This window comes from Daktulosphaira vitifoliae, unplaced genomic scaffold (genome assembly GCF_025091365.1).
Source record: "Daktulosphaira vitifoliae isolate Bord-2020 unplaced genomic scaffold, ASM2509136v1 Scaffold_1, whole genome shotgun sequence".
Lineage (NCBI taxonomy): Eukaryota > Metazoa > Arthropoda > Insecta > Hemiptera > Phylloxeridae > Daktulosphaira > Daktulosphaira vitifoliae.
The window spans coordinates 50,108,237-50,124,838 of record NW_026099572.1 but is presented as its reverse complement, the minus strand read 5'-3'; the positions used below and the strand labels follow the sequence as shown (position 1 = coordinate 50,124,838).

Here is a 16,602-nt window from a genome sequence, read left to right as displayed (position 1 = left end):
ATAGTACATAAAAAAAGCTTTAATTTGATATATGTTTAAAGGACGCAGTATTTCCGGAACATTTTCAAAAGTTCAGTTGAAAAAGTTCTATGTTTTATAGAATGTTTCAAATTTTGAACGACCCCTATATAAGGGGAAATTGTCTAATTTTAATAAAAAGTATGTCAAATGAAAGATGTACTTATAATGTATTTAGAAAAAAAAAATTGTGCTGATACATACATTTTTCGAAAAGTTATAGCATTTTTAAGTTGAAAATTTAAAATCGAAAATTTTAACAAAAAATAGTGTTTTTTTAACTACGGCAGTAGTTTAAAAGTAGAAGATAAAGTATCGGGACAAATTTTTTTTTTCATTTTATAGTACATAAAATAAGCTTTAATTTGATATATGTTTAAAGGACGCAGTATTTCCGGAACATTTTCAAAAATTAAGTTGAAAAAGTTAGTTTTTGTAAAAAAGTTGCTATTTTAAATCCCCCCCGATTAGCAGAATAAGTGTTAGATTTTCAAAAAAAAATGATATCAAATGAAAGAAAATTACCTAAGGTTTCAATATAAAGAAATATTATTTTGATTAGTTAATATTTGAAAAAGTTATGGCAGTTTTAAGTACAAAAAACATCGTTATAAAAGGTGATTTTTATCGCAAATATTACATTTTTTTTATAATTTCGACAGCCATTTGCACATAGAAGATAAGGTGTCGGGACAAATTTTTTTTTTTCATTTTATAGTACATAAAATAAGCTTTAATTTGATATATGTTTAAAGGACGCAGTATTTCCGGAACATTTTCAAAAATTAAGTTGAAAAAGTTAGTTTTTGTAAAAAAGTTGCTATTTTAAATTCCATCCAATGAGCAGGTTAGTGTTAGATTTTCAAAAAAATGATATTAAATGAAAGGGAAATATCTAAGGTTTTAGTATAAAAAAAAATTATGTTGATTTTTCAAAAAGTTATGGAAGTTTTAAGAAATAAAAGTAAAAATATTTCGAAAATTAGCGATTGTTAAATTTGTAATTTTTTTGCATATTTCCTCCATTTGCGTGGAACGAGGGAATTTTTTTCAATTTTTTAGGGTAATGTCTCCAACTAGATACGATTTGTGATCTTTTGACGTATTTTTGATAGAAATCGGTCCAGTGCGAGCTGAGAAAAAGTGGCAACAGACATAAAAAAAAAAAAAACACATCATAGTAAAATTAATACCTTCTCCGCTTCGCATCGAAGCTAAAAATAATTTAACTAAGAAAATGATTGGTCCATAACAAATTTTGAATCAGTGCTTCGGAGTTATGATCAATTTAAAATTATAACTGGAGGTGAGGAGTGGGTACTGCTATTTTTATTACTAGTAATTTACCGATCGCACTCATCGTCCTGCGTAGGAATAACAATGAAAATTACTATATATATATATATATGTGGTATGTATTTGCTGATAAACTCTAATATTAAACTGCGCTCCTCTCCATAGACTTGATGATGAGTGATCATATAGTATTTTTTAAAGCGGCAAAAAACATCATGTTCTCAGTGCACTATGCAGTAAGAAAACATTGTACTTTACTCTTTCATTAGTATACACCAGTTAAACTGTGGTCTCCAACTAATCACTAATTGATAACTAAATATACAGTGTTCAGTACATAAGGAAACAGCTAAATTGTTTACAAACAATGAAAACAATAGAAAACAGTTTCTTTTTTTTTTAATGGTCGACTAAATGTTGGCCATCCTGAAACTACTGTGAGGCATTGCTTCAGGACAACGTTTCAATAAGCTCACATCACCACATTGTGTATCAACAGGAAAATAATTAAGAGCATGGTTTGATCTCCCCGATAGACGAATCCAAGAGTGGGATTTGTTGCCCGGGTCACTCCACGTAGAGGCGAGGGCAGGACTTTGCGTGGGTTGACAAGAATTACTTACAATAACAAAGACACATAAAAACACATAATCCTAAGGCATTGGCCTAAACCAGCGCCTCAGGTCCTCCTGTACCAGGCGACGTGGCTGCTTCTGTCTCAGGCGTTCCACTTCCTCCTTCTTTTTCAAGATGAATTCAGCGAACGCCTGGACAAGCTTCCACGCCTCCCGGCTCCTTAACATCAGATCCATCATGGACCCGACTAAGAACGTTGATCCTAGTTGAGACTTCAAGAAGTCCCGCTCAAGTCGAGGCCACGCCTCGTACCGAAAGAAGATATGCAGAGCGCTATCTGCTTCTCTCGGGCGATTCGAATAGTTGGCACGGCTGTTTTGCGAGTACAGTGCAGGTACTCGTTAAAGTAGCCGTGTCGGACATCATTTGAGTGAGATGGAATGTCATTTTATCGTAAGTCCGGTCCAACCGATCGGGTTCTTTGAGGGACCTGTTCCACTTCCCTCCTGTTGGATCAAGGCCGTGACAGTGTAGTTTGCATGAGATCCAGCCACCTCGGATGAAACGCCTTCCGCCACTACCATTGTGTCACGCACGTGTGGTGGTTCCGAGTCGTACGCGATATTCCACAGCAGAGGCCCGAGAACTGACCTTTGCGGAACACCACCTGTTAGGGTCTGATTTTTGGGCTCACGGTGCTCTCGTAGGAGATGACCCGGTTGCTAAAGTACTACCAGAATATCCGGCCGAAGGTTAGAAACACGAATCCTCACTTATTGAATACACACTATATATATATGTGTGTGTGTGTGATAGCTATATCTAAAGTTCATGTCACAAAAATAGGATTTTTGATAAATTTGATTGCTAAGGTTTATTTTTATTCTTTACAATTGTGGCTAATATTTATTAATAATAAAATATTATAAATAAATAAAACTTAACTAAACTTAAAATATAATATGTATAAAAGTTAACTATAATAGAACTAATATTAGTAACTTCATTGTTAACTTCTTTATTCTTTTAGATATTTAGGGGACCATATGATCATAAAGTGAAAGAGAAACAAATATTTTTTTTACCAATTGAAGCAAGGTATATCAGAATAATACCAAAAAGCTGGCATAATGAAATTGCGATAAAAATCTCTCTGTTGGGCTGTCCAATAAAATCGACTACTTTAGAGTTCACAACTTATACAACTGTTAGACAAACTTTAACTTGTGTGTAAAAAAATTAACATACTAAATTTTTTTTTTAATTGAAAAAATAGTAAATAATAATAAATTAAACTTAGCTATGTGCTCCGAACCAATGGGAATTGAATCAGGTTTGTTAAACGATGGTATGATTACGGTATCTTCTTCTTTAAATAATGATTTCCATTCACATGATTTGTCACTTAGCAGCAATAAATCATGGATTCCATTTACCGCTTCTACAAGTCAATGGATTCAGGTAACTAAAAAAATTTGGATCATGTGATTGTTTGTTTATAAAAATTTATACGTTCCAGATTGATTTTACTGGACCACGTATAATAACTGGAATTGAATCAAAAGGCAACCCTCCAACTAACAGCATTGGAAATGCTTGGATTGAAGCTTTCAAAATTGTTTACAGTAATGATTTAATTAATTGGAATAAAATATTGGATTCAAGAGCAGATGAAAAAGTAAAATACTATCAATATTTTTGGAATTTATTTTTATAGATAGTTATTTTAATAATGAAGCATTGTTTTTTTTATAGATATTTACTGGAAATTTTGACAGTGATAATGCACATAAAACGTACTTTGATACTCCTATACGAGCAAGATATATTAGAATATACCCAGAAAAATGGCAAAATAAACCTGCCTTAAGACTTGAAATACTTGGTTGCTTTGAAAAATATATGACAGCACACATTTTTTTAAACGAATTAACAGAAAAGCCTACAATAATGAAGGGAAATTGTAACATATGTCCTGGAATAATAAGTTATGATTGTATTTGTTCTCCAGAAAAATGGTGGAATGGAGAATCTTGTAGTTTACGTTCGGAATGTCCTTGCGTCATAGGTGTTATGACTTATCAAGTGGGCACAGTATATGATTTAGAAAACTGTCAGCAATGTATTTGTACACTAGGTGGTATTCCTAGCTGTTCTCATAAAATTTGTCCACCTTGTCCACCCGTATGTAAAAACAAAACAAAAAATTATAGCATTATATTTTATGTTAATTAATTTTGTTATAGGGGAAAATATCTGTAACATCTATATCAAATTGTGATTGTACATGTGAATATTGCAAAAATGGAACTAGATTATGTCAAACTTCAAATATTTGTTTGAATGAATCTTTTTGGTGTAATGGAATACAGGATTGTCCTGATGATGAAGTCAATTGTCCATCAATAATCACAACCACTCCAATGACTACTACAGAATATACAGAAGTAATACAATTTAATATACCAGTAATTCCAAATAAAGTAAAAAAAGTAAGCGAATGTCCTGAAATTAAATGTCCTGAAGGAAAAATTGCAAAAATTTTAAACACTATTAAATTTAAATCATTAAAATCTAATCGTAAAGTAAGAAGTGCTGAGGTAATTTCAGAAGACCCATGGCCTTCTCCATTTAGCCCTGTAACTAATTTGGCTGCTTCATTGAAAAAAAGTCATCGTGATCCAGTATTTAGCACCAAAGGAAATGTTATTCGAAAAGGAAGTACTTCTTATACTAGTTACAATTATGGTGGAATTAAAAGCGAGAATCAGCAGCCTATTTGTAAACAGTGGATATGTGAAGAACAAGTAAAGCAAGTAGAATGTAAAACACCACCATTATCATGTCCTGAAGGTTATTTTTTACAAATGACACCAAATAAAAATGAAATTTGCCCTGTTTACACATGTGTATCCAGTTATTTAGAGGAAAAAGAATGTGAAATTGATGGCAGAATATTTAGAACATTCGATGGAATAACTTATAAGTATGAAGTTTGTGATCACATTATTGTCAGAGATCGAGTATATAAAAAATGGATGATAAAACGTACGTTAAAAATTTATTCGTTTATTTTTATTTTTATTTTTATGTTAATTTTATTTTTACTTTTTTTTGGTAGAAATCCGTCGGTGTCCATATGTTGGGGCTTGTCAACAATCATTATGGCTTCAGCATATGAATCATATTATTGAATTTTTCCCAAATATGACAACATTTTACGACGGTTATCAATACACTATTAATCAAGTAAAATATATTTTTAAATTAAGCGCTAAAAATATAAAATATTTCTTTTTTTTATCTAAATGTATTTTTTTCAGCTTCAAGTGATTGGAAGCCAAACAGAACAATTTGCTGTGAAACAAGTTCAAACTAACTATGTTATATTTGCCAGCACTTTGGGTTTCAATTTAATTTGGCAAGTCAATGGAAATGTTAAAATTAAAGTGATTATTTTTTTTTTCATAATCTGAATTTTTTATTGTTTTACATTAAATCGGAATCAAACTGGTGGATAATGAAAAACAATTATTGAGTTATATAAAAGTTTTTGAATCCAGTTTTCTTTTACTGTATGCATTTTAAATGCACTTTACATGAAAAATAATGATTTTTGAACCCTCAAGTATCAAATTAAAAGACATATTTTGATACAAAAATTTTTTATGCAATGTTTTTTTTTAAATTTTATTAACACAGTTTTAAATTTTAGATTTTAATATTAACTCTTATTATTGAGCATATAAAATTTATTTTGATAATATAATTATCCAAAATCTACATAAAGACAAATTATAACTCTTATTTTAATTATTTTTTTACGATTTACCTTATTAATTGATTAAAAACGAATTAATTAATAATTATTGGTTAATGAAAAAATTAATTTTAAATGTGTATCATTGAAAAAATTGCGTTTACTAAACCAATTCATGAAAATACGTTTTTTGTTAAATAAATATGGAAACAAACTTAATATTAATTACATAAATATTTTAGTTAAATGCTTTTTATACTGGAAGAGTTGATGGGCTTTGTGGATTCTTTGATAACAACCCCAAAAACGATAAAGTTAAACGTGATGGTAACATTGCAGCAACTACATCTGAGTTTGGAATATCATGGGCAGATTCAAGTCAACTGTGTGAAGCAAAAATTTGCCCAGTATATATTCAAAAAGAAGCAATTAAAGCTTGTGAAATATTTAAGTAATTAGTGAAATTTATTAATTCAATAAAAATTATATCGTCGTAAATAGTGATGTAATGGAATTTTCTCAGTTACTGGAATATTCATAATAGTATTCTTTTGCAGATGATTACGGGAATATTTAATCTTGTATATTATTTGTAGTATTGATTTATACTATATATTTATTTGATTTATCTTTGATACGAAGCCGAGAAGGTATTAACTTTACTATGATGTGTATTTTTTTTATGTCTGTCGCTACTTTATCTCAACTCTCATCAGACCGATTTCTTTTTACGATACATCAAAAGATCACAAATTATATTGACTTGAAGACTTTTCCCTTAAAAATTGACAAACATCCCCTCGTTTCTTCTAAATGGAGGAAAGTCCCCAAAAAGTTACAATTTTTAAAATCGGTAAATTTCGAGATTTTTTTTTAAAACTACCATAACTTTTTCAAAAATTGACAAACCAAAATAATGTTTTTTTAAATAGAAACCTTAGGTAATCCACGTTTATTTGATATAAATATTACGAAAAACTGACCCTTTACATAGCCCCAGAAGAGGATTTAAAGTAGCAACTTCTGCACAAAAATTTTACATTTTCAACTTAAGTTTTGAAATTTTATTGGTTTTTAGTATATTTGTATCCGTATGGCTTCTTAATGAAACATTTTTTTTTTAAATCTAAAAATAATTTCCCTTTCAGAAAATCTATACTATATAGATGCAATCAAATAAAATCACCAAAAACAACTCTATATATTAACCATATATGGTTAAAATTTAGTTGTCATGTATACATTTGGTTACTAATATTAAAATCCTAAAGCGTTAGTAAACTCGAAAACATAAATGGTGGATAAGTCTTTTAGTTTGTTAGTAATCGTAAACCGTACATCATTTTTTATGCTGAGCGCATTAAAATTAAAAAATCGGAAATAAATTGTAATTATCGAATCGTAAAAATATAGTCCAAAAAGTCAAAACTAAAAAGTTAGATTGGATAATTGGTTCACTTATATTTTAAGTAGACTATATTTTTATTTCAGTTTAATTGGACTTTCCGAAACTAAATAGATATATTTGGAAGTGATCAATTATTTATTAGCCTATTTAGTGCCGTTTTACAATAATATAAAGTATAAAAAAGTTAAAAGGAATATTCTCGGAAAACGTTATAACAATAATTTTATGTTATTAGACGCAAATATATGATCTTTGAAAAGTAAGCTCCCTTAAAAATATGTCTTACTCTTTCAATATTAAGAACAAATTTTCATTCTATATTTATTCTCTTGATAGGGTTAGATTTATATAATTTAAAAAAAATGTTATACATTTTTTTTATAAAATAAATATAATATTATATATAATAACAACGTTTAAAAAACCTAGCACAGTGAGGAGGTGGTTAGTTTTGATGATATTTGATAATAATTAATGCTTGTATCGAAAATTTAAGTAGAATTTATCAAAAAAATGCTAAATTTCTTAATTCGATTATTTTGACCTTTATTAGTTTATTATTTCAATTATGAATTTGAAATCGTAACTTATCATAAGACATTGTAAAATATTTTAGTAAGTATTTAAAACATTTTTTCTGTTAAGATTAGCCATATCTTTATAATATACTTATTGAATTAACATTAAAAGTTGCAAAAGTTTCCTCTGAAAATTTTATTTTTAAATTTAAAATTTTTTGTTAAAGAGGGAATTCAATTGGGAACTTATTCTCTTCTTTTATGACTATACTCTTTGACCTTAAATATAAGGGTAAATAGTTGAAAAAAAATTTAAGTAGATAATTATAACAATATGAAAAACAGTGATTTTTTATATTAAAATAACATTTTTTGTTTAACTTCGAGTATTCTTTACATATGGAAAATAACACGTTTTGAAAAATTTTTATTTTTAATTTAAAGTATCCAAAATAAACTTTATTTAACTTATGTTTAAGTTTGGAGAATTCCGAAACATTTTCAAAAGTTAAGCTGAAAAAATAAACTTTTAATGAAAAAGTATCAATATTGAATCCTTCAGTGGTCATGTCAAGTGTAAGATTTTTAAAAAGTATTTACCTAATGAAAGGAAATTTTTTATAACATAAATAAAAAAAATTGTTTTGGTTTATTCTTTGTTCAACAAGTTATAAGTCAAAAAAAGCTAAAAAATATCAAAATCAACCGATTTTAAAAATAGTATTTTTTTGATATTTACCCGTATAGTGGTACAAGGAAATTTTTTCTATTTTTGAAGGTAATATCTTCAATTAGTAATGATTTGTAATCTTTTAAACATCAAAATAAGTCTAGTGAGAGCTGAGAAAAAATAGTGACACACACAAAAAAATATATAAATAAATAAACACATCATAGTAAAATTAGTACATTCTCACAATTGTCAGCCTCCCATGGAAGCTAAAAATATTATAATATAATTAAAAAAAAAAAAATACTATATGCTATAATTATGTATAATAGTTGTTATAAAAATTAACATCCACGATCTTAAATTATTAATGAATTAAATTAAAATATACTTTTTAAAATTGTTTTATAGATCACAACCTTTAAGTCGATGCGGTGATTTTGTAAATATTGATGAATTTATAATGAAATGTGTGGAGAAAATTTGTTCATGTTCAGAAAATTCTGCAAATGATGCATCAGAATGTCGTTGTAAAGCAATATCTGGTTTAGTAACTCAATGTTATACTATGAATTCTAGTGTAGAGCTCTCAGATTGGCGATTATTACATGACTGCCGTAAAGTTTAACAACCTAATTAGAGATATTTTTATATTTATACTATTTATAATATTTTTTTCTTACAGCTGTAAATTGTCATGCTCCATTTGTTTATAAAGATTGCTTTAATAAAGCATGTGAGCCAAATTGTGATAATCTATTACAAAACGATCCATGCCCACAGCTACCTGGAGTTTGCTTCCCAGGGTGTTATTGCCCTGATGGTTATATCAGGGAATATGGAAGTTGTATTAAACCATCTAAATGTAGAAATTGTAAATTTATATATATTTTAGCATTTATGTATTAAGTATTTTTATATTATAACATTGATCAGTATAAACTTTACTTTTACAGGTATTTGTGAAGGATCTGGTACTAGCCATTACACGACTTTTGATAAAGTTGATTATGATCACAAGCAAAATTGTTCTTACATTCTTGTGAAAACTACAAAGGAAAACGATTTAGTTAAACCGGGATTTACGGTAAATATACATGCTTTATAGTACATAATAACATGGTATAATTTTATTTAATATATTATGGTCTTAACAATAATTAATTTTATTATGTATATTATTGTAAATCACAGATAATAGAAACAACTGGAAAGTGTTCTAATCCTTTATTCAATAATGGAATCTGTGTACAGAATATATCCATTATTCAAACAACTAATAATTTAAGTTTGTCATATAATGAGGATGCTTCTAAGGTAGTAAAAATGCTATTTTTGTTCTGGATATAACGTTCAATAATGATTTTCATTTAGATTTTAGTATTCATCGATGATAACGAAATTACTAAATTACCATTTTCCAATAATTGGATGTTACTAACTGAATTGCCAGGAAAATCTGTTACTGTAAATTTACCAAATTTAGAATTAGAAATTGTGTTCATGGTTAAAAATCAAGGATTTTCCATAAAACTACCATCACATTTGTACTATGGTAAAACCGAAGGGTTATGTGGTAGTTGCAATGGCGATTCTACTGATGATATGGCTACACCTGATGGAAATATTCCAAATAACATAGATGAATTTGTGATAAGTTGGAAAACTAGTTTAACAGGTACAAATAATACAATTGCATTGAAATTCTTTATATTATAATTTTTAAAGTAGTAAATAAATATTTTTTGTTTCCAAAATGGTGACATACCCATATAATGAATAAAAAAAAATTGAGTTTAGGATGTGGACAGGGAAGAAAATGAAGTGAGTGTTCACACAAATGCAGTCCGTTGAACTAGTTTCAAAAGTAGTAAACACAATTGACTATCTCGCACGCGCGCAACTTAAATTAAAACTTATTAATTCAATAATCATGAAAAAAAGAAAATAAACGCAGTCATTTGATAATTAACAAAATTTGTTGATTTCTGTATTATATTTAATATAATAATAGGTGTACATATTAAATAGGCCAATTTTGCTAACAGTTGACGTTACCAATACAATTGTTGGTATATAGAAATGACAATTATAGAATTTTGGAGAGTTAACATACGCTATCAAAACCGATTTTGTTATTGATTGTTATTGTACAAACAACATATTTTTTTATCACTTCGAAAATGTTGAAATTTGAGCCAGATAAACAGCATTTGCGCAAAATTTTATCTTATTTTTTTAATTGTAGAAAAAGTGCAGCTAAGCGCATAGATATATCGTGGGAGCTTATGGTGATCATACCTTAGGTATTTCAGCATGTGAACGATGGTTTAAACGCTTTAAAAGTGGTAATTTTGATGTGAAAGACAAAAAGCATCCAGGTCAGGTAAAAAGTTTGAAGATGTAAATTTGTAAGCGTTATTGGACGAAGACTCAACTCAAACTGAAAAACAAATGGCAGTCAAACTCGGAGTGACGTAACAAACTATTTCCAATCGATTACATACAAGAAAAATTCAAAAAGAAGGGAAATGGGTGCCGAATTCATTGAAAGAAAGAGACATCGAAAAACGAAAAACCATTTGCAAACTTTTGCTTAACCGGTTCAAAAGAAAGTCTTTTTTGCATCGATCGTTACTGACGATGATAAATGGATCTATTTCGACAATTCCTGGTTAGACCAAGGTAACCATCAACATCACAACCAGTACGTATTATTCATGGAAAGAGGACTTTGTTGTGCATCTGGTGGGATCAGAAAGGACCTGTGTATTATGATCTGCTAACACCTGGTGAAACGATTACAGCTGGTCGCTACCGACAACAATTAATAAAATTGAACCAAGCATTAAAAAGAAAATCACCAGAATGGGCTGAACGAACACACAAAGTGGTTTTGCTTTATGACAATATTACACGACCGGTGAAAAATTATTCGAAAAACATAAAATGAGACGTACTACCCCACGCGCCATATTCATCAGACCTTGCTCCATCAGACAACTACTTATTCCGATCGATAACACACGGACTTTCGGTACAATACTTCAATTCGTACGAGGAATTGAAAAATTGACATGATCAATGGTTAGTCTCAAAAGATTAGAAGTGGTATTGGGACGGAATCCATGAATTGTCAAAAAAGTGGGGAAAAGACGTAACTAACGATAGTCAATACTTTGATTATCGAGTTCAATATTTTTGCTACTCAAATAAACGCTGAAATTTTGTATAAATACTAGACTTTTTAATTTGTACACCTATTCAAGGGGTACCATTTTATTACGTTACAACTTCTTATTTATTTGTAATTTAATCAACTTCTCGGTATAAAATGACCTATACTATTTTTTTTTAAATTTTTTATATACAATCAAAATTATTTTAAATAAAATTATTTTAATATTCGAAGATACAGTACTAAATTATAATATAAAGTATACTTAATAGCCGATTGTGACGTTCGATAATCTGTTATTTTTTCAGATCCTTTATGAAGAATTTTCACTTCAAAAATGTTCTTATATATATCCCCTCAAAATGAAACCCTAATAACATCATTGTGTAATATTTAATAAGTATAAAACAAATTATATTTGAAGTTATTAACACTTAAAAAGAAAGGAAACGCGATTTATTTATTTATTTAACTAGGTATTTATGAATCGCATACTATCGTCATACTATAAAAGCACTAATATATTTTACAACGCTTACTAATTCAAAAGTTGTTATTGACCAGTTATTTTCTTAGTTAGATAATTTTCTTATTTTAAACTAGTTAAATAAACATATTTTCTTTTAAAAAGGTCAAATGAATTATAATTTAAAGTAAATGAGTGGTGATATAAATATTTTTTGAAAATTATAGAACATAAGATACCATTAACTTCAGGAAAAAAAGTTGTAATATGTTTAAAATTTTTAAAGATATAACATAGGCTTAGTTAATTACCATATATTTTATAAAAATATTTTACTTAATTATTTTTTAAATTCAATATTTATGTCATAAATTATTTTTAATACTTAATTCATGTTTCAATATTCTTTTAGCTCTAGTACTAAGCTGAAAATGTTTCGATTTTTCGTATAAAAAAAACGTATCAAAAGATTACAAATTGTATCTAGACATCAACTACAAAAAATATAATTAATTCTTTTATGTGTTCAACTTAGTATTTGAAAATGTTGTAGAATACTCCCAGCTTGATACACATATTAAATTAAAGTTTATGATACATACCACTAGTAGAAAAATTTTTCTCGATGACTTGTTGTCTATATGTAAATGATTCTCCAATAAGTATTTATTAATGTATTCATAAATTATTAAAATTGAAATCAGAATTTTATTATAAAAATGAGGGTTGATGTTGTTTTGGAATAATCCGAAAATCCCTTCTAAATATTAAACACTTACTAAGATTTGCATCAAAGTCATTTTTATGATAGTGATTAAAACCACTGACAGATATCTAAACTTGTTCCAATAATGTCTAATCCCAACTGTGCTATTTTTTTTGTATTTAGTTGAATAGTAGTTTCAACAATTTTTTTTTGTAAATTAAATTGTTTTGTCGTATAGTTCCCTGTCAAAAAATACATTTTTGAAAATGAAGACATTCTGTTTCTTTTAACTAATTGTTTATTTAGGTATTTATAAATGATAAAAATTAAACTTAAATTAGTTTTATTTTAATTATTTTCAAATTTTTTCCTTAAAAACTATTGTTCGTGTCAATGAAAATGGGAAACAGTACAGCCTATCGCAACGGAAATTAACATTGACCTACGCACTGAAGCTTGTTGAACGGTTTTTTTATAAAAACTTTTTATATATTTTAGGTATTGATAAATGTGAAGCAATTAAAAATGAAGAAAATAAAGAAAAATGTAAGATTCCTGCTCCCGATATGGATCCCTGTCTGAAATTAATGGACATCCAATTATTTGGCCAATGTCATCCAATTGTTGACGTTGAGATATATATAAGAAAATGTCATTTAATGTTATGCGAAGGTCTTGAGGGCGTATTTTGTCACTCATTAGAATCTTATGTACGTGAGTGTCAATCATTTGGTGTGTGTTTAAACTGGAGATCACCAAATTTGTGCCCTTATACGTGTCCTCAAGGTAAACTATAAGCGTTAATAAATATTAGTACTGCTTAAAATACCTACTAAACATACTTAAATATCTGTAACTCATTATGTATTACCTCAAAAATTACCATCAATAAATAAAATATGTTTATGGAATGCGCTAAAAAAAGACAATTTTGACATTTTGATTTGCTTTTTTTATATTTGACGAATATGGTATTAATGAAGTAAAGGTATGTAACAATTTATAAAAAAAATGAGTAAAAAATATTAATTTACTCAAAAGTTATAATGATTTTCAATTAAATTTGATGTATCCTGTATTAATTGAATAAATATTTTTTTTTATTACTACGTTGACTACTTATAAAAAGAAAAAAATAGAAAACACATTGGTGAAATTTCAAAGAAACAGAATCATTCATAAAATTAATAATGAAAATTCCAAACGTAAAACTTTCAATTAAAATTTACTAATAATTATTTGTTTTTTAGGTTTAATATATCAAGCATGTACAACTGGTTGTGAAGAAACTTGTGATAATTACAAAGTCTCACGTTCTGGAGGAAATTCATGTAATGGTCATTCAACCGAAATGTGTGTTTGTCCTTCAGGCCAAGTGTTTAAAAACAGCTCGTGTGTTGATGAAGCCCGATGTGAACCCTGTGATAATGAAAATCATTTTGTTGGCGACTCATGGTTAGTTGATAAATGTACCACATGTACTTGTTCTCCAGGCTTAAAAACTATTCACTGTGAAAGAAAGCCATGTCCTACATCTTCATTTTCTATTTGTCAAATTGGCTATAAATCAGTAAAAGATGAACAGAACTCTGATGAATGTTGTGATGTTTTTAAATGCAGTATGCGAAAATGATTTACAATTTTAGTTCAATATTGATTAACATTATTTATAGTTCCAGAAGAAAACGTTGTGCAAAATTGCACAGATATCATAATGCCTGTATGTGCTAAAGATCAGATTGTCAAAATGGAATTATCTACAAATGGTTGTAAAAAATTTATCTGTGGTGAGATAATTTTATGTTACTTTTAAAAATAAATTTATTGAATATAATATGGTTTATCTTTTTATAGAGTGTATACCTAGAGATCAATGTCATTCGACATTGCCCGATCAAGATGTTGAGCTTTTACCAGGTATGGTAAATGTGATGAATTATCAAGGATGTTGTCCAACGTTCCAAGCAATTTGTCGGTCAGATACTTGTCCTGATCCAAAACCATGTGATATGTATTATAAAAAAATAAATATTGATAATCATTCTTGCTGTCCACATTATAAGTGTGGTAAATTTTACTTTTTAAACTAGAAAAAAAAATTATTATGATGGTTTCATAAAATGTACCAGTTTAAAACCAGTTCGATTTTATAGAAATACATTTATAAAATTTAAGTTATTTTATTAAATTGTTATACAATTTACAATTGCATAATATTAATATAAAATTTTTTGTAAATTAGTGATTTACACTTGTTTCTTATTATTTAGAATTGCCAAATAATACGTGTATTTATGAGTATGAGTGGATTGCCTCTGCTGAGGGAGGAGAACGCAAGAGGTACAACGATGAAAAAACTGTTGATTTGAAACAAGTAAACATATTAACACACTACTTGTTTTTGATATTATTTTTACATAATAACTTAGAATATAATATATGTATCATATATAGAATGGCGATACTTGGGAAGATGGTCCCTGTCGAACATGTTTGTGTGATATGAATTCTAGAAAAGGAATTTGTAATAAAATTGAATGTCCTTCTTCACCTGTTAGTTTGAACTATGTAATAATAGCCAAATTTAAGTATGGCCAATGTTGTCCGATTTATAAAAAAGAAGCATGTATTTACCATGGAAAAATATTTAACGTGGGAAGTGAGTGGTCTTCATCAGATCCTTGCAAAACTTTAAGTTGTAAACAAGATAGTAATGATGAAGTATATATCCACGAATCCGAGAAAAACTGTAACACTGAATGTCCTTTGGTAAATACAATTCATATGTAATCTAATGTATTCAGATTGATATAATATTTTTCATCTTAGGGTTGGATTTATGATAAACCTAGCTCTAGTAATTGCTGTGGATCATGCGTTCAAGTAAATTGTGTTATGCAAAATAAAATTTATGCTGAGAATGAAACGTGGACTTATGATAATAATTGTACAACTCATATTTGTACAAAATCAGAATTCAATGAAGTAGATATTGTTTAATACTAAATACATTATTATTATATTTAATTCTAAATATCCATTTTTTTTAGTTTAATATTGTATCTGTATATCAGTCTTGTCCGAATATTGGTGACTGCCCTGAAAATAAAATATACATTGATGGCTGTTGTGAACGTTGTAACAATACTGAGATACCTGTAAGTGATAAAGTATTATGTGCTCCAGAAAGTTTACCTCTTAATCAAACAGTTGGGCTTATCACTGAAGAAAATCCATTCCACGATTTTTGTGCTAATATAGATGCTATTGTTGGTTTCACGGAGTGCAGAGGAATGTGTGATTCTTATACATATTTTAACAAAAGTAATTCATATATTTACAATATTTATATGTTTTAAAAGTTCGAGAATTAAATTTAAGTTAAAATTTAACATACTATCTTATTTAGAAACAATAAAACATGATTCTAAGTGTCAATGTTGCCAAGCCATCCGGTATGAAAAATTGTCTGTACCTTTAATATGCAAAGATGGCCATACGTACAAAAAAACGGTTGCAGTTCCTTCATCTTGTTCATGTGCGTCCTGCTCAGGTGAAAGTTTTTCAATAAAAAAATCAAGAAAACTATAGGTTTCTTAATTATCTGATTTTAGATTGATAAGTTATTATTTTAGATTTCATTCATTATTAGCATTAATTAAATATACTAGTGACTTACATATTATTTAAGATTATTACAATCAATTTATTTATTTATTGTAGCTATTTAAACTAATAATTGAAAATTTTATGAATTGAAAATAATTATTTTAATTAAATTAGTATATTTGAGTAATCATAATATCAATTGTATTATGTTTTATTAAAAATTGACTTAAGGCTTATAACGTAAAGAGAAAAACCCGTTTCTCATCCAATAGTACGACAAAATTACTGATGCGATAAGGATTCTGAAAACATGTGAATTCAGCATCATGTCACTTAGTATTGATGAGGCCTCTTTTTTGAAGTTATGATTTTTTTAACCCTTAAGTACAATTAACAT

General features: G+C 28.0%; 1 protein-coding gene across 1 annotated transcript in view; it reads left to right on the top strand.

The window, feature by feature from the left end:
- Window positions 1-16,367, top strand: part of LOC126896631 (hemocytin) — a 46,294-nt gene extending 29,927 nt beyond the window's left edge. Inside the window, exons 31-52 of the mRNA XM_050669570.1 lie at window positions 2,921-3,116; window positions 3,191-3,351; window positions 3,410-3,568; window positions 3,646-4,074; window positions 4,137-4,938; window positions 5,012-5,139; window positions 5,214-5,339; window positions 5,893-6,101; window positions 8,658-8,863; window positions 8,932-9,120; window positions 9,203-9,333; window positions 9,441-9,563; window positions 9,621-9,924; window positions 13,095-13,382; window positions 13,847-14,215; window positions 14,270-14,383; window positions 14,451-14,663; window positions 14,867-14,970; window positions 15,051-15,365; window positions 15,426-15,581; window positions 15,647-15,920; window positions 16,006-16,367. Coding sequence (XP_050525527.1) covers window positions 2,921-3,116; window positions 3,191-3,351; window positions 3,410-3,568; window positions 3,646-4,074; window positions 4,137-4,938; window positions 5,012-5,139; window positions 5,214-5,339; window positions 5,893-6,101; window positions 8,658-8,863; window positions 8,932-9,120; window positions 9,203-9,333; window positions 9,441-9,563; window positions 9,621-9,924; window positions 13,095-13,382; window positions 13,847-14,215; window positions 14,270-14,383; window positions 14,451-14,663; window positions 14,867-14,970; window positions 15,051-15,365; window positions 15,426-15,581; window positions 15,647-15,920; window positions 16,006-16,187 — 5,178 coding nt within the window. The 3' untranslated portion in view covers window positions 16,188-16,367. The remainder of the gene's footprint in view (window positions 1-2,920; window positions 3,117-3,190; window positions 3,352-3,409; window positions 3,569-3,645; window positions 4,075-4,136; window positions 4,939-5,011; window positions 5,140-5,213; window positions 5,340-5,892; window positions 6,102-8,657; window positions 8,864-8,931; window positions 9,121-9,202; window positions 9,334-9,440; window positions 9,564-9,620; window positions 9,925-13,094; window positions 13,383-13,846; window positions 14,216-14,269; window positions 14,384-14,450; window positions 14,664-14,866; window positions 14,971-15,050; window positions 15,366-15,425; window positions 15,582-15,646; window positions 15,921-16,005) is intronic.
- Window positions 16,368-16,602: the final 235 nt, after the last annotated feature.